Source organism: Phasianus colchicus, chromosome 16, assembly GCF_987193195.1.
Source record: "Phasianus colchicus chromosome 16, bPhaCol1.hap1.1, whole genome shotgun sequence".
Classification (NCBI taxonomy): domain Eukaryota; kingdom Metazoa; phylum Chordata; class Aves; order Galliformes; family Phasianidae; genus Phasianus; species Phasianus colchicus.
Genome location: NC_143451.1, coordinates 12216418 through 12242719, shown reverse-complemented (window position 1 = coordinate 12242719; position 26302 = coordinate 12216418). Strand labels below are relative to the sequence as shown.

General features: G+C 48.6%; 3 protein-coding genes across 18 annotated transcripts in view; 1 reads left to right on the top strand and 2 right to left on the bottom strand.

Annotated features, from left to right (window-relative positions):
* Positions 1-15523, bottom strand: part of RNF216 (ring finger protein 216) — a 63063-nt gene extending 47540 nt beyond the window's left edge. Inside the window, exons 1-7 of one of the 8 annotated variants that reach the window (XM_031606597.2) lie at positions 15273-15365; positions 10927-11029; positions 9187-9257; positions 7348-7476; positions 6149-6282; positions 4369-5223; positions 3019-3095 (exon numbers count right to left, since the gene is read on the bottom strand). In XM_031606597.2, coding sequence (XP_031462457.2) covers positions 3019-3095; positions 4369-5223; positions 6149-6282; positions 7348-7414 — 1133 coding nt within the window. In that variant the 5' untranslated portion in view covers positions 7415-7476; positions 9187-9257; positions 10927-11029; positions 15273-15365. Of the gene's footprint in view, positions 1-3018; positions 3096-4368; positions 5224-6148; positions 6283-7347; positions 7477-8064; positions 8112-9186; positions 9258-10926; positions 11030-12083; positions 12195-15272; positions 15414-15456 lie in introns of those variants that run through there. The other 7 variants (XM_090151411.1, XM_090151412.1, XM_031606594.2 and 4 more) reach the window with 7 other exon arrangements.
* On the top strand, positions 15395-18045 carry LOC116237569 (urotensin-2 receptor-like). Of its 4 annotated transcripts, none has more exons than XM_090151421.1 (3): positions 15395-15462; positions 16217-16351; positions 16666-18045. In XM_090151421.1, the coding sequence occupies exon 3, from the start codon at positions 16993-16995 to the stop codon at positions 18043-18045; it is 1053 nt and encodes a 350-aa protein (XP_090007547.1). In that variant the 5' UTR covers positions 15395-15462; positions 16217-16351; positions 16666-16992. The 4 variants fall into 4 exon arrangements, with proteins under 4 accessions (XP_090007547.1, XP_090007546.1, XP_090007545.1 ...); XM_090151420.1 differs by lacking the exon at positions 15395-15462 and adding an exon at positions 15478-15748; XM_090151419.1 differs by lacking the exon at positions 15395-15462 and adding an exon at positions 15571-15780 and having other exon boundaries at positions 16818-18045.
* Positions 18046-20605: 2560 nt separating this feature from the next.
* Positions 20606-26302, bottom strand: part of SMURF1 (SMAD specific E3 ubiquitin protein ligase 1) — a 43007-nt gene continuing 37310 nt past the window's right edge. The window contains exons 15-17 of one of the 6 annotated variants that reach the window (XM_090151414.1): positions 25966-26167; positions 25077-25161; positions 20606-24369 (exon numbers count right to left, since the gene is read on the bottom strand). In XM_090151414.1, the coding sequence (XP_090007540.1) occupies positions 24270-24369; positions 25077-25161; positions 25966-26167 (387 nt within the window). In that variant the 3' untranslated portion in view covers positions 20606-24269. The remainder of the gene's footprint in view (positions 24370-25076; positions 25162-25965; positions 26168-26302) is intronic. The other 5 variants (XM_090151416.1, XM_031606843.2, XM_031606844.2 and 2 more) reach the window with 5 other exon arrangements.

Genomic DNA, 26302 nt, shown 5'->3' with positions numbered 1-26302 from the left:
GAGACAGCTGACATCCACCACGCCACACAAATCTATGGAAAAACAAGCACACAAATCCCTATAACAACTGCAATAGGCTGAGGTCTTCCTGGTCTGAAGATTACTGAATCAAATTTTAATTGAAGCCTCCGGTCTTTAACTACTTTCCCATAAAGGCAGAGGCAGAAACATGCTTAAAATTGTTTACATCAGATACGTACTGCAAACACAGCTCTCATTGTCACAGGGCCTGAAATCACAATGGCATTGTCCAAGTTGCACTGCAAGCTGCTATAAGTGGGAGCAGCATTCAGAAAACGATCACTAAAAATAGTTGGCAAATGACATCCCAGACAAACTGCTGCGTGCCTGAGGTCCTGCTGCAAACAATGGTAACTCTGTCAGGAGAATTTAGCTGAACTGAGCATTTCAGCTCCGGAAACCCTCCAGCAAGTGGTTTCGGAATACCCCACTGCTGAGATCCACACCCACTGCAGACAGCCCTGCCGAGGGGCTCTGAGCTTCCCCTGCTTGTCCTCAGCCCTTCTTGGCCGGGCCAAGGAATTCACACTGGTCCTCAGCTTCCTCCACTGCAGAACAACATCATTCTGAAGAGAGCTATGAGGAGCAATTAACATCCATAAAACTGTTTGAATAAGAAGGTGCTAGGTTGCAGCAAAGACAAAATTGCTGCTAATTTACATTCCCAATGTCAGAAATCAGTCCCTAATTAAGAAATCTGAACCGGCATCCAGAATTAACCCGCTATCAAGGCACCATTTCTTCAGCCCTGTGTTCACATTCAAAGCAGAGGCACTGCTTTCTGTTTAATCAGGCACTGACATCTTGAGCCAGGAGCCTGTGGCCACACTGAAGGCTTCCGCACACAAAAGCTGAGTGGATGACACCCAGCTGGGAGCAGCTCTCACATCTTTCACATCAGCTGGAAGTTTGAAGACCATCCTATCGGAAAACAACAAAACATCCTGGCACTGAGAGTTTAATAGCTTCCATCTCCCCGCTTTTGTAAAAGATGACTGTTCTAATCCAGTGAAACAAACCACGAGGAGCTCAAACACGAGGGTCTCAGCTGCAGCACAGTGCATTTGAGCTCTCCTGCCTTCTGGTGCTTGGGATTTTCAAAGATGTTAACCCCCAACATCCGACAATGAGTTAAGTGGGTCCCAGCACACACACTCTTATAGCACTGCTCTGTAATATCTGCACCCCAGGACACAGAGCCAGCTAAAAGCCTCAGCTCTGGCCAAACCCAGCCACCCCCAGTTATTATATACCTCGAGCCTGATGCAGCTTGACACGCCGTGGAGATCAAAGAGCCCCTGCCAGCAAGGCTGCCCAGTGCCACGACCCATTTGTTCCAATACAAAAGACACGGTGACAATTCAAAAGACAGTTTGGTTAAAGGAATAAAAATATGGGGAAGAAATCTTTATCATCCAGTAAGTCCGCCACGCGCCGCTGAGCAGACACTGTGGGCAGCCTGCAGGGCAGCCTGTAAGCACCTTTTCATCTCCCTGGTTCTGCAGCACACAATAGCAGAGAAGACATTCCGGGAGCAAAAAGGGAAGGGACGCATTAAGACTTACAGAAGCCGGGATTTAATTCCACCAGGCTTCACTAAATCCCTGCAGGATACAATAATGGGTTTTGCACACAATCCCTGAGAGGGTCCTGCAGCCACACACCAAACTTCAATGGCCCGACTGCCCCAGGGATGAGTGCTGTGTGCCTCCTGCATTTCCAACACAGCCACTCCTGGGTGCGAGTGCACAGCATGGGCACCTGAGAGCTTCTCGTGCTCAACATGTCACTGCTGCAGGGAAAGCACTTCCAGAAAAGGAGAAGAGTTGCAACCTGATGATTTCCTAACCAAGCAGTGTTTCTCCCAAGGCATGATTTCACAACACAGGCAAAGGGATAAGAAATCTAAGGATGATTTCATTTATTGGGCTTAACTCCTCGCCACTCATTTATATCCAGTAAGCCTCACATACTTGAATACTGTTAACATGAAGGCATCAGATCCATACAAGGTAGAGTGAATCCTATGGCAACCGACACCTATTCTTCATTTTTGTGTCATGTAATAACTACACTGAATGTGTTTCAGTGACAGTTCCAGAGAGAAGAGAGGGGCCACCCAACGTCAGCCGTCATTTACCCCACACTGCCCTTCCCTGTGCTTCCTGGTGCCAACACACAGTCTCTCACTCTTCAGCTGCACAAGCTTTACTCACCAGGGTGGGGAGATGATGTAACTTATCAACAAGGTAAAGGACTTGTTGTAGTCTTTTGATTCTAGCATGACTCTCAGAGATACCAAATATGATTCTTAACAAGGAGCCTGGAGTGGCTGGTACAGTCAGCTAAGCAGCAGACCTTGGGGTGATTTCCCATTGCTTTTATTTCCCTCCATGGCTCACATTTCTGCTCAATTTGACCAAAATCTGTCCATCAGCAGACACCTGGAACAGATCCTACTGGTCCTCAAATGTGTTTATCTGCAAAAGGTGGTTTGAGAGGAACTCAAATGATACCAACTGCTACTCAAGGGGATAAAAACCAACACCATGGCATCAAATGAAGAAATCCAGACCAGTGTCAGTTTTTATCTGGAAAAAGGCAGGAAGAGGCAGGAAATTAAGCAGGAAATTGATTTCTAAAATTCAAAATTCACCAACTCAGCTCTGAGCTATGTTCTACAGAAGCCAACCCCTATTCCTGACACTCATCGCTAACAAGTCTGGTAACAGGAGGAGATGATATGTAATAGCTTTGAATCTTCAAATAACTAGTTCACAGAACATGCAAATTATCTTAAAAAGCAGAGAAGCTACAGCATGATGTCAAAATCATACAGGCTTTAAGAACAGCTCTATTACACATTTAAAAAAGAAATCCATAGTGCTGACTCCCAGCCTGGATACACTCAACAGCATTATTAGCAGGAAGGAAATGGAAGTGTGACTGCAGCCAACCTGTTTTATGGCATACTCTGGCTCTTTGATCCATACTTACACATTTAAGTCATAGCAGTCCTTGATGCTGATTAGCTCTTCAATATATTCCTTCCTCACATCTGGAAATCTCGCTTCCTACAGTAGGAAAAGCTAAGGGTTATACACGTATTAGAGGAGCACAACCTTGCAACAGCACCAAAGACAGAGATAAATGTATGGGTAGTTATCTTGCACGCTCCCAAAATAGGGGCTAAAATGGGATCCAAGAGACTGATTATATTCATACAGCCTGGATACCGCAAGCTGCTGGCTCTCCTGGCCCCTCAGGATAACTAATAGCTCTTTTTTTATGAGAGCATGGGTAGTGGTGTGAGTGCCTGGCTTTACAAGCGATTCAGCATGGATGGAAAGAGGAGAGGCATATGGGTACAAACTACAACATGAGCAAAGTTGATACATACCCCCCAGATGGAAGATAAAGGGTTTTGAGGTTGTGTGCTGGAATACATTCCAAAGCAAGAAGGAAATGAAACAATACAGACTCTTGACGAGAGCAGAGCAGACGACAAACCCTTATTGGCATTAGCCATGTAGCCAAGAGCCCTTTAGTGTTCTCTCCTTGGGTTTCCATGTGGGTATTGCAGTTGGTTGCACCAGAGGGTACTTGGCTTTGCAAGACTGAACTGGTCATGGTTGTCAAGCAACCTGAACAATGTAACACTATGTACTCGTCCATCTCCTAGAGCAGGTCAGCAGTCACCAAGGTCTAACTCTGAAAAGGGAGTGTTGATGGTGTGCTACTTGGAGAATAACAGTATTTTCTCAATCTGGGTTTCCCAAAGCGGAATTAACATACAGTGAGATGCAACAAACTTGGAAAAGATAAGAAATAACAACAAACATGTAAAAAAAATCCATAAAGTATCAAAAGAGAGCCTTCCTCCCCAGCAGGCAGTGGGATGACTGTATGCCAGAGGAGAGGGTAACCACCAGATGTGAAGCATCACCAAGCATTGTTTCCTGCTATTTATGTAATGCTCACTGTGCTACCCAAGCTACCAAACTAGCACAAGTATGGAGAATGGACCTGTGTTACTTTGCCTCACTGCACCCCAACACATTCCATACAGTTCAGCTACATTTTCCTGGCCAATAACCCACCCCAAAGCAAACACCATCGGGATTCACATCCATTCATCACTGCTGCCCCAGCAATGGGGTTAATCTCGTTAAACCAAAGTCTTCCTAGACTGCTCACTGCACACTCACGTTGTGTGTCGCTGAGCCTCAGCCCAAGTGAGGAGGATTTGCACCTGAAGCAAGCAGGAGTTGTGCTTTGAGAATATGCAACACTGCACGCCTTGAAAAAACCTGAAAACAACACGAATGCAAAATGGGGACTACTTACTGTCTCTCTGATGAGCAGGGCAGTGAAGTCCTGGTCCTCCTGCCCAGCAGCCCCTTGTTCTGGCACACTGCTAGATCCGAGTTCATGGGAGCCCTGTGCTGGGAAGGCTGGGCCGGGCCGCTCGTTGTCTGTCACCTGCTGTCCCCTCGTCTCCTCTGGTGGATGTGCTGGCTGGGGTGAAGCAGGACCCGGAATGCCATCCTGCTGTGGCTCCGGTCTGGGAAAGGCCGGCCCTGGAGCCTCCTCTCCATACGCTCTCAGAGATGCTGAGCCTGCCTCGGGCTGCCCCTGCTGCGGAGCACAGCCACTGAGCACAGCGCGCGGCTCCGTGTCCAGGGGCTGGAGGTAGGGGGGACCCGGCGGGCTGCTGTCCTGGATCTCCTGCTGTGTGGTGGTTGCAGCAGCTGTTCTATCAATGCTCTGCGAGAGCTCTGGCTTTAAGTCCTCCGCTTGCCAGCCCTGGGCTTCCACCTCTTCCCCTTGCTGTGGTGGAAAGTCTGCTTTCCCCAGACTACCAAATTCCCTGTTAACAAGCTGCGGACTTGTTACTATTGTGGGAAACAAACTCAGGCCAGGTTCAGGGTCACTCGTAAGCTCAGACCTGGGACCATTCAGCTCAGGTGGTCCAGGCTGCTGCAAGGCAAAATTCACACTCTCCTCCTTGCTTGGTCCAGCACTGCTCTGCGCCGCGTGGTCTTTCTGGCACAGCAGAGCTGAGACCTCATCCTGCACACACACGCTCCCCAAAGGCCCTACAGCGTTTTTAGATCCTCCTTCTCCCACAGCGTTTGCTCCCTGCCACTGAGCAGCAGGTCTGATGACGTTGGGACGCATGAGCTGCTGATGCTTGGAGGTCTAAAAAGAAGACAGAGGAGAATAAGTAGAAGTTCTTTTCTACTCATCAGAATCCTTGTTCCAAATGATCTTTTGCATCTCACCAGATTTCTGATGGGAAACAGATGAAAAGCCAGCTTAGCAGCTAGTGTAATAAAGCATTAAACTACCACCTAGGTATCTTTGTTTCACTGAACTCTATGGTCTGTCCCCAGGTGCTAAGAGTGCACTAGTTATAAGAGAACATTCAGCAGAACTGGAGATGCATGGGACTTTCAGCACTAGAATAATTCCCAGAGCTCACTCCAATCCCCACTTCATTCCCAGATGGTCTGAGAAGTAGAAGCTAACTGATGGTGTGTTTGCACCTCAGCAAATCATTTATACAGGCAGCAGGAACTGAAGCTCAAAACATTCGTCTCTGGCCTTGCTCCTGCCTCTGGCAAGCTAAGACTGCTGAACACAAGTAGAATTTGAAGATTTGTTTGAAGATTCTTTGCCACTGTTTTCAAATGAGAAACAGAAAAGTGTCTTTGCAACTTTCTCAATGCCTCTGGTTACTTTAACAGAAAAGTGTGATGTGCTCTGAACTGCAGAGCTGAAGGACACAAGGTTAAGCGAGGTGCAGGTTTTGAACACCTGCATTCTAAGGAACAAATTCACTTCTCTGCCCACCTTTCTGGATTAAGGAGGCTCTAGTTTCCAAAAGTTAAGTAGAACTTCAAGTACTCTGCTGTTAACAATGCAGTTCTCCTCTCCTGTGCCCAAAACATGATGAAAAACTCCAACCCAGCAAAATGTTCTCATCTCAACACTCATTTCTGAGATCCCAATGAAGCCACTTAAACCAGGCAGAACTCCCACAGGAGTACATTAGGTATCTGTACGTGAGTTGATTATAAAGGCTATGAATAAAGCAGCAACACATACAAAAATGACAAATTACCTCTGCCAAGATGACCACATCTTCATCATCATCATCCTCACGCTGCTGCTCTGCTGGTGTTTCCTGCAAAGGCAATTCTTCATCCGAGGAATCTGATATTGTGATAAGACCTTCATCCCTGCGGTTTATTCGGTCTGTAGCAAGGTAAGTTGTGTTAGCTGCTTGCAAATTACTAAGACATCTGCAAAAGCAATCCTCACATTTGCATTGCAGCAACAAAAAAAAAAAACACTTTGAGGTCACAGCCACTCCTATGATCCTCAGAGCAAAGCCTTGCAAAAAACTATAGGCCAAGAGATCACAACGCCATATGCCTGAAATGCTTCTATGCAGAGATTCTTCCATCCTAAGCATTAGCACGAGTCAAGCTGCTGCAAAACCTGTTCCCAGTAATTCATGTACAGAGTAATTTTTAGAGAGATACCCTGAACTTCCAGTATCTCAGGCACTACACATTTTCTTTTATTAATGTACAGTACATTCTAGAGGACAGATAAGGTTCCGTGTGCAATGTGACATCTTCTGAAAGAGTGACTTTGTGGGAGCACCGTATGAGAGCCTGAGATAGGGCTCCTGACTGAGAGTGCAGATGATATCCTGCTATTAGATGACAGTCCTCAAGGTTTGTCACAAGCGTAAAGATGCTACTGAGCAAAGCTGCTGGAACAGGGAGGGAAGCTCCAGTTAGAAGCAAAGGGTTTCTGCACTGCCTGAGCAGCAAACACCCATGCTTTCCCTATAACTTGACACAATGCTTTGGTTTACACTTCTGCAACTGCAGTAAATCAATACACAACCACCTCACCTTTCAGACATACAAAGAGCCATTCTGAACTGCACTCAAAGTGCAGATCTGAAAGCTCACCTCTTTCCTATCAGATTGTTAAAGGGTGGAACACCACGAGCCCCTCAGATCTGCTGGAGCTCCTCTGCACAGCCAAGGAGTCAGCACGCTGCCTTAAGGCAGGGCAACACCAGAGAGGCAAGAGCTAAACATTTCACGTGCCAGCATGAATTGAGAGGCTTTGTGACTATCTATAGAAAATTAAACAAAACTGCAGGGTGTGACATGAGGAGACAGATCACTAGCAATTTTCTATTAACAACACCCCTGCATATTTAATATCTATTATTCCTACTGCTTGTAAGCAGGGCTGTACAACTCTGACTTCGGGAAGTACGCACAGATCAACACTCACCTTTCCCTCTGTGGCTATGGAAGCTGCTTAGGTGAACTGCTTCTTCGTTCCCAGCTCTCTCTGCCATTTTCAATAGCTGTTCCCAGAAGCATCAAGGCCCAGGCATGGCACTCAGGCAAGTGTGAGGAACTAGAAGACAAAAACAGAGGAGAGTAAAGTGCGTTTCGGTTTCAGTTCTGACTTTCAGTACAGCACGGCTGCAGAGCACAACCAGGCCCAAAGGGGAGGAGAGCATGGAGATGCTCAGAGCTGTGCAGCTGCAGGAGGGCGATGCAGCTCTGCCCAGCCAACACTCAGACCCTCAAAGACTGTTTTCTGTTTCCAAGTCAAAAACTCAGAGCAGTGTTTCTGCCACCACCTGCTGGTAAGAGGAGTGAAAGCTTCAGAGCAGAGCTGTGTGCCCCGGGCTCTGTGGCCTTCACAGCCAGCACCCAGTGCAGGGAACAGACTGTGCCACAGCACGAACCCAGGAAATGTGGGCATCAAAGCCCCAGTGGGCATCGGAGCCCCAGCAGATCTGACAGCTTGGCTGCCAAGAAGGCGAATGCAAAGCGAGGAGACAGCCACCCCAAACCCTCAGTGCCCCGTGTAAAGGCTGAACTGGGGCTCCAGAGCAATCAGGGATGCTCATCTTATGCCATTCAGGCACTGAGCCTTGGAAAGAAGCTGCACCCCAAGGGCAGTGCACGAGCAAGTCCAAGGACAGGCAGCACTCACAGAAAACACTGCACCGCCATTACCTGCTGTTCTGAAGAACAGCCCTGCCTGCTTTATGACACAGCCCCTCCTCTATTACAATTTGTTGGAGATTCCAGGACACACCAACTGCTCCCAAACCAGAGAGACACAGAAGGGATGTGACTCCTTCCCAGGACATAACTTTTGGGTCTGAGCTCTGCCAGCCCAGCACCACGCAGGGCTCCAGGACCCAGGGATGGATCACTGCAACCTGAACAGCACGTTTCCATTTTGTGCTCTGACAGCCCACAGCTCTCAGCTCCAGTTGTCACACAACAGCTAAGCGCAGACTGAAGTTGGAGCAATATCTGGTCACTGGAACACAAAAGGAGGTCTTTGTATTGAGAAGTATTCATCTCATTGTTAAAGCATTGAGGAATCTGTATTATTAAATATTTACTGCTGCATACATTGGAAGAAAACGGTGGGTCTGCTCTAAAATCCTTTTGCTGGTACACAAAAGCAGTGTAAATCCCTCCTCAGTCATTCTGCTTAACTTCCCCTGCAGGGAGGAGGATTTGCAGCTGGCACAGCATGACAAAACCTGTCATGCTATGAACTTAAACATACATATTCCCCCCCAGGACTGTTCATCACCACTCTGAAAAAACAGGAGCACACATTTCCTGCAGAACCAAGACTTTGGGGTTATTTCCACAAGGTTCCTCAGCCTCTGCCTTATGTGCAAGGAGAAGCAAGCCTTGCTCTGAGTGGCACTTTGATGGTCAGAGAGGTGCAGAAGTGCTGCTCCACTCCCGCATGCTATCAGTAAGCACGCCTGCTGAAAGCACTGTCCTTTTTAAAAGGTCACATCCACATTATTCCAGTTCCATTTGCCTGGCACTTGTGAATAGCTATCACCTTGCCTTGCCACTTTCCCATCCTCAGCCCTCAAGTGCTTTAGAAAAACAAGATCAGTGTTGTTCTCACCACTTACAAGATAGAGAAATGGAAGCAGTGAAAGGAGCAGCATGGCCAAGGTCAGCAAGCAGGCGAGAGGCAGCATCAGGAATAGCACCCAGGCCCCTGCAGCCAGCCAGGTGCACCCATGCCCACCACTCCTGCAGGCTGGTCCTGCACAGCACTCCTTGCAGCACTCACCTCAGCCCCACCACACTGGGAGCAATGCACTGTGCAGGGCATCACACAACAAGGGATTGTTCTGAGGCTGGCTGGGGAGGGAAAAGCCACAAATCAGCCCTGCAGCATCTAACAGTGCAGACAGAAGCTAGGCAGGTGTCTGCTCAGATCTGCTCTCTGCAGAGCTCAGTGGCACAGATGCTCTCCCCATGCAGGGCATGCAGTGCATCAGAGTTCAGTACGTGTGGGTCAGCCAACACCGTGACTGCCCCGTGCTGCCCTGCCTCCAGCTGGGGCTGTTATCTTCCTTCCCAGCAGTGGTAGCAGCACTGTGTTGTGGGTCGAGGCTGAGCACAGAGCTGACAACACCCATATTTTGGCTCTTGCTGCACAGTGCTTACACTGAGCTGAGGAACCCAGGAACCGGCTGGGCACCGCTCAGCAGATGGGGGCAGCCACGTTGTGTGCCATTGTTCTGCACATCCCACCATTATTTTTCTTTCCTTTTTTGTTCCATTAAACTATCTTTATCTCAACCCATATGTTTACCCTTTTTTCCCCTCAATTCTCTCCCCCACCCCAGTGAAGGGGGAGGGAGCAAAGGGCTGGGAGGTGCTGAGCTACCCCACCGCCCTTCCCATGTGGCACTCAGACACCGTTCTCCATCGGCAGCTCAGGTTCATCCAGAGAGCAACTTGTTCCTTCAGCATCAAAGAAGAGGTGCAGGAAATGCTCTGTAAAGAAGCTCAGGGTCAGAGGCTGTGTGCCCCCTGCACATCACCCAGAGATCAACGGAACAGCACCCACTGGCACAGCCAGTTCTGTCCAGAGGCACAATCACAAGTTTTTCACTTGTATGGCACCAGGCTGCAAAAAAAAGTGAGCTAACAAGTTCAAAGCCAACCCAGGGTGCTGCCCTACATAAACAACACAACGAAGGCAAGCAAGGCACACGGAAAGAAGCTATCTCACACCATCTCTGTGACTTTTATGCCTGTTTATAAAGGATAAGGCTACCTGTAACAGAGTCCCAGCACAACTATCAGCCTCGCAATACAAGGGCAGGATACAAGAACCATTTTAAAAGGAAGACCTGACAGCTGAAGGCATGCACACCTCCCAGGCAAGCTGCACACACACACAGATGTGCCCTCTCCAAAGGCACTGCTCCCAACCACCCCAAGCAGACAGTTCTGCCGCAGGGATGTAAAAGCAGGTCACAGGTGCAGGCTGATTGCTTACACATGAGTCCCCAATCCCACTCAAAATCCCACAACCACCACGTTTCATATTTTTAGCCTAACCTAAAAATAGCAAGCAGCAGCACGGTGCATCTATTCCAACTCCCAGCACAGGCAGAAGTTTCCGGCTTGCAGGAATTGGAGCAGAACCCGAGCAGGCTCCCTCCACCTTCTGTTTGTGCTGTAAAAAGCATCTTCAGATGGTGCTGGGATTTAAAGCAACAGTCAAGGGGGATCTCTTCTCCCTGACACAGCGTAGCCTATTTTTCCTTCACTTAGAGCGTTTGAAACCTTGAACTCCCACATACCCGAGATGGGAGCAGACACAAAGTGCTCTTTTCTGGCTCCAGCTCAAGGCAGCAGGACGTGCAGGAAGCACTGCAGGGGAGGTTGGAATTGAAACCCCGACCAAATGGAAGGGGAAAAAAAAAAAGAGCAACTTGAAAGAGATGTCAGCAGCATTAAGTCATTAAGTGTGTTTTAGCCTCTCCCCCCGTACAGCAACACCACTGCTGCTCACCTATGTTGACAGAAGAGCATCAATTCCTGCCTTCTGCCTGCAGGCAGCACCGTGGCTTCTGGTCGCCTGCGAGCAAGGTGAGGTTCTGGCTCGTCTCAAGCTGCTAAAACAAAGAGAAGCTGCTTAAATAATGCATGGCTTGTGACAAGCAGCAAACTGAAAAGCTAAAACTCAGCCCTTAAGAAAAAAAAAAAACACCACCAACAACACAAAATAAACTCCGCCTGACCTACTGCTAAGCTTTCAGTGAAATTTCAAAAGGTTCAATCTGCTGGGAGCTGCTCCTTGTAACAGCTGCCCAGCAGAAGCAGGGGGAGCTTAGCAGTGCTTATCATACCAAGCAGCCTCATCCCAACTGAAACGAGGCTGGTAAGAAACGCCAAAAGACTCTGTTTGCAGTGTGTGAGGAAACCACTGACACTGCGTACACCTTGCAAAAGAATGCAGCCAGAGCTGCCAGAGCAGCTCACATCACTACTGCTTCCCAGCCTACGACACCAGGCTCCCAGTGAGCCCCACTCATGTGGTTGAGCCATTCAGGTGTGAGGATCACTGAGCTACAACCCTGGGAAGTGCTCCACTGCCATCAGTTCATCTGCTAACACAAAGTACAAAAAGAAAGGAGCCTGTCTAGCTTTATTTTATCCACCTACAACAGCAGCAGATTCCCCGTGGGCTCTCCTAATGAAGGTGAGCTGCTTTTACAACAGGTGCATTTATTTCCCAAGCTGTGATGGCGCACGCCTGGCAGCTCCAAGAACACTTTGCAATGGCAGCACGTGCACAGAACCAACATCTCAGGCTCACAGCCCATACATCTCCCAAGCCATTGCTTTAAAGAAGCACATTGTTATGCCTTTGTGGTCTGAGGGTGGGGACAGAGCACACAGCACCATGTGAACTGCAGCTTTGTCACTTCCTGAACAAGTTTTAATTCTTTCTTTCAGCCTTGACCTCCCATGTATGCCAACCAAAGGCCCTTCCCTCTGAGCAGCACCGTCACTGAGGTGCTGGTATCTGAAAGAGACTGTGCAGGTGTGCCTGTGTGCCCAGCTGGTGGTGATAGCACTGCCTCCTCCTCCCTATCAGCCTGTGGGGCCACATAGAAAAGAACAAAATTAGCAACCTCTGTGCCCTGGGATGTATCTGCTACTTACACCTCACAGAGTATTCCAGGACAAAGGATGCAGCATTTCCTCTCCAGATCCTCAGCAGTGCTTTCCTTTTTCTTTTCTTTTTTAAGGAAATCTGAATGTCACCTTTAAAAGCTATAAGAGAATAAAGAAAGTGGAGTGCAACTCTCAGCAGCTGGGATGCACAACTTCAGGTTCCCAGCCCAGCTGGGTTTTCTATTGCAAGCAGAAAAATCAAAGGGTTCAGAGCTGCTCGATGAGTAACAAGGGACTGAGTAGCCCAGACCAGGGGGCTGCAAGGCACTCTGAGCTGTGGGAACAGCCAGAGGGCTTCAAAGCCACCCCGGTGTATCAATTAGGAAGTTCACCTCCAGCCATCCTTCTGCAGGCGTCAAACAACTCAGAACTGGGGGCTTCCAAAAGGAACAACCTCACAGCTCACACCTTATTTACTACAGCAGTGCCCTTTTCTGAGCGCCCGCATGGGGGTCAGCCAGGAGCCTGGCATGCTGACACCAACACACAGCCCTGGATTTATTTCAGCTCAGCCACTTTGCTTCCAGCCCAGCTCTATCAGGTCCTTTCAGTGCCCCTGTAACACAGGCAGGGAACCACAGCAGCGCTGCTAATCAGAATGGTGTCACTCAGCAGCATTTCCTACTCTTCAGCAATTCAGCTTTCCTGAGGATCATTACAAATCTCAGTTCACCATAAGCTCCTCAGCACCAACCCTGAGGAAATGACATCGCTCTCGAGTTGTTTCCAAACTAAACTTGAGGCCCTGTACAAGTGACACAAAAGCAGCAAGGGCACAATGATGTCCATCAGTGAGACACACTGCTATCTCCATCTCTGGGCTTTGGAGAGCAGAGCCCACTCCAGCCCCTGTGATGCTAAGTGCACCTTCTCTCCCTGCCTGCCTGCCTACATCCCAGTGCAGGAACTGCCACAGCAGAACAGCAATTAACTTATCTCCAGGGCTGCTGCTGGTGTCCTAAATCAGCTGCACGCTTCGTGCTGCTGGCCATGTACCCACCCCAGGGGGGAGAGATCCTGCTGAGAGTAGTTGGTATCACACAGGGCAGCTCAAAACACATCCACCCATCGACCAAGGCATGTTGTGCACAACATGCAGTGTGCACACAGACTACTGAGCCTATCGGGGCCTACTTTCCTTTAGGAACGGGGGCCAACGTCTGAATTCAAATATGCTAAAACACAGACTTAACATTTATCTCCAGACCGAACCCACATGCAAAAAAATCAAGCTCCTGACACAAAGAATTAATGGTGTACCTCTGACTGTCCCAAAAAGAATGTGGCTCCAGCAAGCACTGACACCACAGCTGAGCCAACCTGCCCACACCACTCCAGCAAACCACTCTCTATGACTCCCAAAAAACAAACCTAAAGGCACCCGCTGCAAATGAATGGATGAATGGGAGCCTCCTCCAACAGCAACTGGCAACACCCAGAGGGCTCTACTTCCCTCTCACTGGGGCCTGTGCTGCACAGGTGTTGCTAATTAGCCCCCAGTCACACTTCCTGCCTCTCCCCAGCTGTGCTGGAGTTGCACTCCACCTATTTTTGCCACAGGACTTTTTAGCAATTTGTGACCAACTTCAAAGCACAAGACACGCCGCTGTGAGCTAAGCTGTCGGATGCAGTGCTGGTTCCACACTGCTGGCAGCAACGCCCACTGCATTCCCAGCAGACAAAGCATCGACCTGCCATGGAATTTGGAGTTCTGGGGCAGCTGCAACAGACTGCCAGACCTTGTTGTAAACCAAAACATACCTAGTCATCAGCAGAGCCCGCCCCAGCCACTGTGCTGGGGACAGCTGCCTAAGAAGGATGCCTGCAGGCAGGCTGACAGAAAAGCACTTGCGGAAGGGAAAGTAAAAGGCAGAGAGGAGCCCGTTACTGAAACAGCCCTGAATGCTGCTGTAGAGCTGCAGGAAGTGAGGGAGCCTCCTTCCAGCTCCTTCCAACTCCCATCACGATGACCATTTATTAGCCACACTACGCACAATGCCTACTACGATGCTCACTGTAACAACGGGCCTGAGGAGGGGCAACAGAGCTTTGTGCAGCAACGGCCCTAGAAACGAGGAGGCCAGGTGAGAACAGTAGATGCACACACAGGGCTCACCATACGGCTTGCACTGCACACTGTTACAGCACAGTGCCGTGCAGGAGCACACCAGGAACAACTGCAGACTGGCATGCACAGAGCAGTGGTCTCACACCGCTCCTCGCTCCCCAGCAGGCTGCAGGCAGGGCACACCTCGCCCTGTGCTCCCCAGCAGCAGGAGGAGCACACTGTGTAACCCAGCCCTGGTCTGGGTGCCCATCTCACACCGCTGCTGCTAGGAACCTCCTGCCTTTGCTCCAACAGACGGAGACAAGCAGCTATTGCTTTCAGGATTGTGGCACAGCACTCAGCATGCTTCAAAACAAACGCAAGAAGAGACTGCAGTTGTAACAGAAGTACAGGTGCACGGCAGCACCATACCAGCTTTTTTAATGCTAAGCACCATCAGTCCCAAAGCAGGGGCTGCACCACAGTGCTTCACAGAGGGGCTGAGCGCTGCCTGGCGAGCACTGGGGAGCTGAAGGGAACAGGGACAGCTGGGCTGCTCCACGTGCGTCTGCTCCTGGTACCAAAGCACTTCAGTGAGATCCCAGAAAAGTTGTCAGAGGACACAAATGATGCTTCTGGTCACAACGGACTGCAAACTGCGAAGCACACGGCTGGGTTTCCGAGTGGAGCAGCCGGGGCTCAGCCACACACCCACGGCTCAACCTGCCGGGACCACTCGTGCCTTCCTCCAGGACCCCCGACCTCCCAGCCGCCCCATAGAAGCGCGGCTGCAGAGCCCCCCATCACAGCAGCGCTGCGCGTCTGCGAGCTGGGCCGGCACCGCGACCACAGGGGCAGAGAGGTGTCAGCGACGCGGCCCTGAGGACTCCGGGTTCCCCTCTCACAGCGTCCCCACGACCGCAGGGAGGGACGAGAGAGGCGCCGAAGCCGGCCCGGGGAGCAGGGCCCGGGACAGGGCCGCACCCCGCGGGCACACAGCGCCGAGCGCGGCCCCGGCGCGGCGGAGGCTGCGAGAAGCCGAGGCAGCGCCGAGCCCTCCCCGCCCGGCCCGCCGCCGCTCTGCCGCCTCCCGGGGCGCCCCGCGCGGCGCTCCCCCAGGCGGTACTCACCGGGCCGCCACCCTCCCGCCGGCCCCGCTCCATTTAGCCGCCGCTGCCCCGCTCCTTCCGGCCTGCGCGCGGCACGTGACCGCCCCGCCCCGCACCATAGAGTGGAGCGGCGGGAACTGGGGAAGGGGGGTGAGAGGAGAGGGACAGAAGGGCGGCCCCGGCGGTCCCGTCGCGGAGAACGTACCATAGAGTGCGCGGGGGGCGGTCCTCCGGGAGGCAGCGCTCCGCCCCCATCCGGGCGCTGCGTGGTGGTGGGAGAGGGCGGGGCTATTTTGGATGGGCGGGGCTATTTTGGATGGGCGGGGCTAACGGGAAAGGGCGGGGCTAACGGGAGCGCACGTGGTGCCCGGCGGCGCGCCGACTCGCGGAAAGCCCTATAAACGGCCGCACCGTCGGGAGGATATGGTCTATATGGGGTCCCGTGAACTCTGGAGGGAGATGCCCTGACGTAGGGAGGCACAACGTCCCTCACAGAGGTCCCGTGTCCCTTGTGGGGGTGACCTGACAAGTGAGGCTGCAGTCCCAAGCCCACCTGCCCCACTCAGGGGTCTCTCTGGGATTCCCCTTCTTCCCCCATTTCTGAGACTTTGCAGGACATCTTCTTTCCCGTCACACCATTCTAATTAGAACCCTTCCAGGATTTCCTTTCCTCTCCCAGATTTAGACCCTTGTTAAGATTTCCCCCACCTTGATTTAGAAACTTTTCAAGACTTTTTTTCTTCCTAATTTAGACCCACTTTAGCCTTGCCCTCCCTCCCCCACACCCCCCTTTCCGTTTCCAGCACTACCACAGTGTTCCCGAGCACTCTCCAGCCCTCAGCACTCCCACATTACCCCACTTTAGACTGCCACCTAGCCCCCCCTCCCCAAACCAACACACTCCTAATAACCCCCCCCAGTCCTGCACCTCTCATTTATCCCATCACCGTGCTTTTTGTGCCCAGGGGCAGGAGGATACAATGAGCGTTCCAGCAGTGCTGATTTCCCTTTGATACCTGATGCCTTCTTGCAAGGAGCGTGGCCCCACGGAGAGCCCTTTTGCTCTGTGCAAGTCCATAGCACAGAGTCAACCAGCCTGGGTGCGTAGCTGGCAATGCAGACCTGGAAGGATGCAGAAGTTTCTAATGTGACTCCAGGGGAGCCTGCTGCATTTTCCTGGCAGCGTCACTCATTTTGTCTCTGCTCGAAGCAGCTTTTTGTTTCTGCCTTAATGTTGGAGCTGCAGGGAAGGGAGGTCCCATGGGGGTGGGTGCCAGTGCAAGGTTCCCATTGCCATCAGCTCTGGGAGCGGTTGGGGTGATGCTCTGTTCACTCTTTTCTCCTTCCCATCCTCTAAGAGGGAGAAAAGTTTCTGACATGGAGAAAACAGTGTTTTTTCCCAACTCCCTCCCAGTGAGGAGCCGTGCCAGCATCCCAGTGGGTGGCAGTGGGAGCAGCCGCCGTGTTCCACCCCACTGAGGGCAGAGGGACAAATCCCACCTCCACTCCTGCCTCGTCCCTCCCTCGGCCGCAGGAAGGCGGGTGCATGGAGGATGGCTTTTCCAGGCTGTGCAAGAGAGAGCCACACATTGAAGCTGAGCGCTACCACTGCTGCGGGTGCTGCAACTGGGACAACACAACCAGGAGCTGCGGTTCTGCAGTTTGGGATTCCCTCCAGGGCAGTGACCTCAGGGGTGGCTGCTGGTGAGGTCCAGTCCCAGCTGTGAGAGGGGCAGTGAGGATGGAGCTGGGCTCATGCACCCCGGAGCTGTGCTATCCAAAGAATGGCAGCACCCAACTCAACGCCACGTCCGATAGTACCAGCGACCTCCTGGCCACCTCCTTCCTGGGCTGCATCCTGGGCACCATGTGCGTGGTGGGCACGACGGGGAACATCTACACGCTGGTGGTCACCACTGTCTCCATGAGGCGCAGCGGCTCCATGTACGTTTACATCATCAACTTGGCCCTGGCTGACCTCCTCTACCTGTCCACCATCCCCTTTGTGGTGTGCACCTACTTCGTGCGGGATTGGTACTTTGGAGACCTGGGCTGCAGGATCCTCTTCAGCCTCGACCTCCTCACCATGCACGCCAGCATCTTCATCCTGACCATCATGAGCACTGAGCGCTACCTGGCCGTTGCTCACCCTCTGGCCATGCTGCGTGGATCGAGGGACCGTCGGCGGGCGCTCACCTTCCTGGCATGGCTGGTGGCCTTCCTCCTTGCCCTGCCCAGCATGATCCTCATCGACCTGCGCACCAGCCACCACCATGGGGTGACCAAGCGTATGTGCCATCCCACGTGGCGGATGGGGCCTTACAAGGTGTACCTCACTGTCCTCTTCAACACCTGCATCCTCGCCCCAGGCGTCACCATCTGCTGTGTGTACACCAAGCTGGCCAGGACCTACTGGAGGTCCCAGAGGGCTCTTGTTGCTCACGCCAAGCACACCAGCCACTGTCCCAAGCAGAAGGTGCTATACATGATCTTCAGCATCGTGCTCGCCTACTGGGCTTGCTTTGTGCCCTTCTGGCTGTGGCAGCTCTTCAGCCTCTACTGGCACGAGCGTGGGGAGCGGGGCAGCTCCACCGTCGTCCCCATCAACTTCCTGGTGACCTGCTTGGCCTACAGCAACAGCTGTGTCAACCCCTTCCTCTACACACTGCTCTCCAAGAACTACAGTGAGTACCTGCGGAGACACCACCGGGCTGCCCAGCGGGGCTCCTCTGCACAGCCACCAGCCCCCGTCCCACCTCTGGGGGGCTCTGGAGAGGATGACTGTGGTCTGTGAGAGGTGGGTGCCCATGGGGCAGGTGGCAGAGATGCAGATGCTTTTTTCTCTGTTGTGATTCAGTGGCTCAGTCTTTTTGCTGAGGGCTGTGGCACGTCATTGCTACCCGGGTGAGGTTGGTAAGATACCGGTTATAGCAATAAAGGATAAAAGTGGGGTGGCTCTGATCACTGAACTCACTCTGAGCCTTTTGATAAACGTGCTTCTTGTCGTTACGTTTCTACCAGTAGCTCTACCGAAAATAATCTATCACTAGATTTGTTAGAGGAACCATTTTGCTGGAGGAAACTGGAGCCCTGGGCCCCCTCCCACATCAGGTGCTCTGGAAGCACTATTCCCAGTTGGTTCAGGCAGACCTTCAGAGGAGCCCACGCTCCCTGCACAAGGGGACAGTATCTCTGTTCCCCACGGGTTCCCCAGGAGGGGTTAAATCTCCCCTTTGAAATCCAATAGAGCAAAGGCGTAAGGAGCCCTAGGCATGGGGGACTCTGAGCAGTGTCCCCAGGTCAGTCCCATCTGTCTGGACTCATTTAGTCAGCATCCAATTAACATTCCACTCCAAAGTCTCCCAGACCAAATACTTGCCCAGAACAATTCAATGTCTGTAGCTTTCTTGGATCAAGGTTAGCTCCGTAGAAGAGACCAGGTTAAGTTCATGTTGCTTTCTTATTCTCTTCTCACCACCACATCCAGGTTTCTCTTGCAGATCTTGTTCTAGAACCCAACCAAATACTAAGAGTGATGCCAGGGTCCCCTGGGTCCTCCAGGAACGTCTCCCTCCATCCCCTCTCTGTACCAGAACCACCACAGCTCAGCCATACGGTTTCCAGGCACAGCCCAACCCCCGGTCAGTTTGCCAGCTGCTTCTGAATCTGGGACAGAGCTCCACAGACTTGGCAGGGCACTGCAGCAGCTGTCTGCAAAGCCACACTTACCCTCCCTTTAAACACTCCTCTTCTGCGGTCCATAAAAGCCAGGTTGTGGTGGAAGGAAAAAAGAAGTCATTCTTAACCTGTTGATGTCTCAGCCCCCCTTCTGTCATCTCACAGCCAGCCCTAAAGGCTCCAGGCAGATTTTCTTTCATTTCATGTCAAGTAGAGCACAGGTCCCAGGTTAAGGGGCTCCTGCTCTTCAAGGGGGGATCGAATCCATGAAATAATGCTCCAGCCAAGGCTGGAAGGGGATCCACAGGACACGTGGGCATTGTTTGCATTATTCACTCAGCCACTAACTGCAAGATTGCAGACAGGGGTTATACATTTAGGCTTGATGTTATTTCAAGTCAGCCAAATCAGGAAGAAAGGCATTATCCCTTCCTGCCCCACCGCACCTAAAGGGATTTTGTCTGTAAGTGTTCGTTGGCAAAGCTGTAGGATTTTAGCATTACCCTAAGTCACATGTGAAAAAAAATGCCTGAAAAAGTAAATGATGGGGAGGGTTTATAGCTAGGAATCAAACTGCAAACCACCAACAGAAAATATAAAGAGGTTTGTCAGCAGAAAGCATTCATAAATTAAAATACATTCTGCTGTACCTTGGTCAAGTATCTCTTAGTGTACAGCAGGGGCTGCATTCCCCCAGGCAGGCGGAGAGCCGAGGACATGGGAGCATCATCATAAATCAGAACACAAATTGCCACTCCTAGACCAGCACTCCTCACAGACTGTTTTTGTACATCCTGCAGAAGGAGGCAGAGACTGGAAAATTTAACCTGAGGAATTTAATCGACCTGCCAAGCTTCTGCAAAAGAGTGAATTACTTAAGTTCTGTAACATTTCTTAAGAGAAATTGTGATTTGTTAATCAGTTTCCCAAAAGCTCATGTAGTGCAAGAGTCCTACAGCAGCCCCTCTACAACCACTAGGTTAGTCTGGAGAATCCAGTCTGATGGTGTGTTGGCCATGCTGTGAAGTTGCTCAAAGAATATATATTTTTAATATGAAGAAAAGCAGAATCTACACAGATGAAGGAAACCCCAGCTTTCAGCTTTGGGAGGGAAGGCTGTGCTGCAGCACTGAATCATGAGAGCTGACTGCCAGCACTGTCTGAGTGCAGGCTCATACCACTGTTTCTCCACTCACAGAGGTATAGGAAAGCATAGATTCATCAGCATTAATGAATCTTTCCCCAGCTCTCATAAAGAGGAGATCTTTTTTCCCCTTGAAAGCTGAGATTTTGGAAAAGTAACAGAAGAGGAGAAATGGCTGAAGGCTGGTAAACAGTCAGAGAAGGAATAAAATGAATGCACTCTGTCGAAAAGAAGTTTCAGCTGAGCCATCTATGTAAGACTGTGAAATCAGCTGCATTCTCACAGCTTGTCCACTGAGCCACCCCAGCTTCCCACTGCAGGTACCTGTACTCAGCACAAGGTGAGGCAGTTCTGTCAGACAACGCTGATGCTCACTAGTCACAAGTCTGGTCACTGCTAACAGCAGCAAAGCCTCATCGCACTGCACTCCAGGTCTGTAAAACAAACAGGATTATTTATTAACCCTACAGAATATTTTGTATTGCTACAGGCTTTTTTGTTGTTGCCTCCTTTAACACCGTGACTCTGTCCTCCACCCCATCTCCAGCTGAGCCCTCTCTCATTTCATTATGAGAGTATCAGTTTCCTGTGGCTTCCATAAATATGTTAACGAAGCAGTGGATACCAAGAGTTTAAAGTTGTGAGTTTATTGCATATGTAACAAAAATGAACATGACCTCCTGGGTCCAGCCTACTATACAATCACTGTTTATTCCAGCTGGTTCCATAACCACATTAAATAGAACTAGTATTTCTTTAAATACTTTGATTTAGACATAAAATGAAACATTAGTGTACAACTTTCACAAAATAAATCTGCAATAAAAACAGTGGGAAGAATAACAAGGATAGCAGCAATACTTAAACATGACATTACAAAATAATAAATTAAAAAAATACATTATAAAGTGGTCGAGGAACAAAAATTAACAAATTAAAAACAGATCCATACTGTGTTTCTGGGAACTTGCTGTGCCACGTGGCCCTGAACCTGAGCTACAGAGGGCCCTGGTGGCCAGATCACTAATTTACAAAATCTATTGGATTTCACAACCACCTCAACTTGAACAAAGTACATACTGCTGAGCAAACGTTGATTTCACCCCCTGGAGCTTCAAGCAGCCTTTCTGAAGCAGGGTCTTGTCTAACATAATGCCCAAGTTAATGCCAACATTCATAAAACAGCCTCATTTCTTCCCGATTTAAAACACGAGCAAAGTGGTGGTTTCCTACATCCCTGAGCATATAGTATAGGCTGATGAGCAGTATCAGGGCAAGCACTGAAGGTCTGTGCCAACGGACCAGCTTTTAGGTTTGCTTTTAGGACAGGAACGAAAGACACATTGTACCTTGTATTTCCTTCAGGTCTGATCCAAGACGTATGTGCACAAGGTGGAACATGGAATGACTGAACGAACACCAGACTTTATGTTATTCTTTGGGCAAGTTTGAGGAGTAACAACCAGTTCAAGTGCTGGCAGACCAAGTGGGAATGAATGCACTCACAGATTCAGACAGCTGAGGTTATAAGAACAGCCTCCAAGACCTCATAGAGTCAACAGCTTGAGCCATGAAAACTCTTGTTTGTGTTTCATCCTTCCCTGGCCTTGAAACCAGCCACTGGAAGAAGAAATCATCACTTAAAACCCATACTGCCTCGCTTCTTTATTTCCTCCATCCATCCACCATCCATCCATCCAGCTTTAAGGCCTGCCTCAAATGCATGTACAGAACAATACAAAAAAAAAGGTCTTTATCATCACTGAAGTGGCACAAAATTGCGAAGACAACACAATGGGAGAGGTGGTGAAGCTGTATAAAAAAGAACTAAAATAATTAAACAGACGGTGCCCTACTCTGATTATTGTCAGCAAGGAGGAGGTACCTTGACAAGGGCTTTTAAATACAGCAAACAACAATCCTTGCCTATTCTTATTTTGTGCATTCAATAAAACACTGACCTAGGAAAGACATTAGGAACTATCATATGCCAACTGTGTCGCTGACATAAAGCTACTTGACCTATAGATTTCCAAATCAAGGGCCTTTACCTTCACCTCACTTGGTTTTTACCAAGCCAGTTTTAGAGCTTGTATGATAGGATTTCTGTTAGTGGTGGGCTTTAGCATCTGTTTTTTCAACTCTTTTAGTGAAAAATCCACATGAGACTACATGCAAAGCTTTCGGGCAATAATCCATGTTGTGTTTTTTCTATCTGACTGGTTTATTGCACATTCAAATGTACTGAAAGAATTAAATACACTCTATGAACAGGTACGACTTCACAGCCATTTTGAAAAGCCAGGGCCATGGGGATTCTGCTGCTCAGCCCAAGACTGTACAGACGTTCATCTACAGACAGTTCTATTTCCTTTCTCTTCGGCAAAACACACACATAATTTCACTTGTGTCCCAATGATCAGTACTGCAGAAACAGGTCCCCATCTGCAACAAGATTCCTCCAGAACATGGGTGTAAATATCCTCTGTCCTGTACAGTCTCTCTGGATGAGCACCTTGAGCAACCCTGTGCAAATCTCACACTATGGTACAATTTTACACCTCCAATGCAATCCTCACTCCCAACCACGAATCACAAGAAATATGGTCAATGGAAACAAACAAACAAAACTGAGAATGATGCCAGAATTTTGACAAGTGTCTACTTTCTGTCCTATCACAGTTTAAAGCTATTATCAAATTCAATTTAAAAAAGACAAAATAGAAGTATTCCAGTAGACATCTTCTAAGAACAATCTCTTACCCACAGCTGAATTTCAATGCACTATTCCATAAACAAAAACATCTGTTAAATGTTTCAGTAATGAATTTCTCTAAAAATCAGGCTTGCCAAAGAAAAAAAATCCTATACAAGCAAGCCTGCTTTACTTAAGTTTAGACATGTTTGACAGATAACTGGGTCTTTCTGAAGCCGTGTTATTTGTTAAAATACTGTCTCATCTCGGAGTGCAAACTGGAAAAAATGTTAGTGATTCAGGTATTTGATTTGCTTTTGTTTCCCTTGGGAAGTTATCTTAGCAATGTGTTAGAGAACCAACCTTTTAATATTAGTTTCAGGTATTTGAAAAAATAGCCTTCTGTGGCTCTCTGGAGAAATTCTTATCCTTACAGAACTGAAGTCATAAATCCTTTCAATAGCTTTCCATAACATTTAAAAATGTATTCACTGTATAGTTACCCTTTTACCACAGCCTCCAAATAAACCTTTCACACGGCCAAAAACTTCAGAACAGAAGTTAGCTCTGTTGACTGAGCGTTTGGCGATTTCCATTTTGAATCTTCAAATACGAAGTCACAAAAACATTTCAGGTAAAACAGTGGCACAGAAATCACAGCTTTGAAATTGAGTAAATTTTGTCCTCTGTCTCCTCCTTACAAAGCTTCTCTGCAAGGTAATTATATCTGAGCAAACTACGGAAAGTAATTCTGCAGGAGGAAATAACTGTTTTCATGTGCAAAACAATTAGGTTTCAGCCAGGACAACCAAAAAGAAATCATACAATACCATTTCAGCTGTCCCCAATTCTTTTGCTTTTCTCAAGGTAAGCCACAGCTTCCACTGGGAGCTTCCTGCTAAGGCAGAACTTGAATTTCTTTGCCTTTCAGTTAAATGCTCATATGGAGGTAATTTCTGCTAGAAGTTCACTTTTTAATCAGGTTTTCAGAATGTGCAATGCAAATTCTTGTGCCAGTCAGACACACTGCACCCACTGGACTCTACGGGATTCAAGCTTGATTTTAGACAAACTAACCAGGCACGCCTAACCATCTGCATGTCCTCAGCAAATCAAGCTCATTCTTAATTACACTGTGAATCTCCTATTAAAAAAAAAAACAAACCCACAGGTCATTGACCCTATCACAATATGTGTTACAAATCTAGCAGAATATCCTGTGTATCCAAAGCCAAATGCTGAACTTGGCTGCATTTCATTTTATGGGGGATGGCAGAAGAGGGAAGGGCTTATTGTAATAAAGGAGAAAAAGAATTGGAAACCACCAACAAAAGCCCCTGCCCCCACCATCATCCACCAACAGTGGAAGGGAAACAACCCATCTCCAAGTTGTCCAGAGTTCCGGTGCTTCAGACAGCTTAGCAGGAAGTTCACAGCAAGCTTCTTCTAGCTTTTGATTTGGTGGTCCATGAGCTAGCATCTGTTTCCTTTGGTTGCTTTTTCACTCCACAGCAAACCCACATGTCTCTTCCACAGCTGTCAACAGCTTCTCGTAAAGCTTCTCATATGACTCATAAGGCGGAATGTCAATCCGGTTAAAGCTGGAGATAAAATAACAACACATTGTAGATTATGAATCTTACACATTTGTTGCAATTAAAAAAAGAAAAACAACAAAAAAACTAACATACAAACCCTAGATTAGCTACATAAAGATAGAATTTGTAAAATCAACATCAAAGCCTCAGCCCCTTCAATGGCCAAAGGAGGCAACATCAAAGAAATAATTGTACTGCTGCAGCAGGAATCTCTTACTTGGGCTGGGTCTGGGAGGAGGAGATGCAGGAGGCTTGCAAAGAAAGCAAGACACCAGGCAGGCTTGCTCCTTGCTCTGCCTTAAGATAGTCTGTGCTTCTAGTGAAACGATTTCCTTTCCCTGATAGAGTGAGGCTTACATATGAGAGCTCAGTTCTGTAGTAAATAGCGTTCTTTTCTTACATTTTACATCTAAAAATCTAGTTGTGAATAAAGATTCATTGCTATGAGTAATTTATCAGTGAATACTTCTGCTGAATACATGGAAATTAACATCTCACTATTCAGAATAATCAATTTGGGGCAAACAAAAACCACAGATAGTAGAGAAGACATAAATCAAGCAATAACAACTTAAGTCAATTATTTTGCTGGCTGCAGAGTACAGATTTCCAAGCTAGCAGAACACACGTGGATTCATCTAAGCATGGGTTAATCCATAGCCAGGACTGAAATGGCTACTTTTAAGACAAAGCAGAACATTTCATCTTACCAAGTGTGGGCTTTTGGAAGGTTGTCTGTGTTTGCATCTATTAAATGGATGGTAAACAGTCTGGGTCCTGCAGCGCCTGTAGAACCTTACAAACAGACATTCTAGTTAATGCACTTCAACAAAATAGCATTAGTGCACACATATGTTGCTATTTATAAAAAGGCAAGAGAAAATTACAGTTCCAGATGCAGATACGAGTATGCTATAGGCTAAAGTCTGTGGGTCAGACTTGCAGCTGGCAAAGAGATAACAGAAATGATGGGTCTCCTAATGACAACAAACTTGCAGACTTGTACTCTGGAAAGCAGTTAAACTTCACATAGTTATACTTTCAAAAACGAAAAGGCTCAAAAGTAAGAAGACTTTTCTTGCAAAACAGAACTATGTATTTGAATTCTGAAGATCAGTTTACTGTCAGTTAACAGATGGAATGTTATCAGAAGAACCACAACAGTCTAGGACACTGCTACCTTTTCTGACAACAAGAACTGCAACTTTCAGGAAGTTACTTTAAAGACTGATGGTTTGTTGCCAACCATCAATAGGAATACACTTTTCATGTAAAAGAATCATTCAGTCTGCTCTATAATCATGTACATGCTTTCATGCAGTGATACTAATGTCAGTCCATAGAACTGTAAGAGACTGATAAGCCAGTATTGACACCAGCCTAAGTGCTACATGAGGACAGATTGCTCAGCTTGCATGACTTGTCAGCAACAACTCAGGTGGTCACCAGCAGCCACTGATAAATGCAGAACTGCTCTTGGGATGAAAAGTTTGCAAGTGATCGAGTTATCCAGTAACATGCTGATATTCTAGAAGGGCCCAACAAATGCCACACAATCTTCCTCCCACTGCATGTTAACTCAGCCTCCACATCAGTCACCTTGTAAAGCCTTGAAACCTTGAAGTGGGACACGCGTCGAACCCGTCACAAACTGCAGAAGCCTTGCCCTTCTTTCTTCATCAAATGTTTCCACTGCTTGCCAGAACCACTTCACAATATTGCTATCTGCCATGCAGTGCTTTAGACGTGTGTTTGACTTCCAGTCATTCAGGTCTATCTTATCCAGGCCTCCTATGATTAGCTGTTAATGGATTAGAGAATGCTTTAACATTCAAAGTCATTTCAGGTTTGCAGCTATGAAAACATACATTGAGTTATTTCACAAAGCCCAGCATTCTTTATGCACTCGAGCCACCTTCCTGGTACACAGTAACGC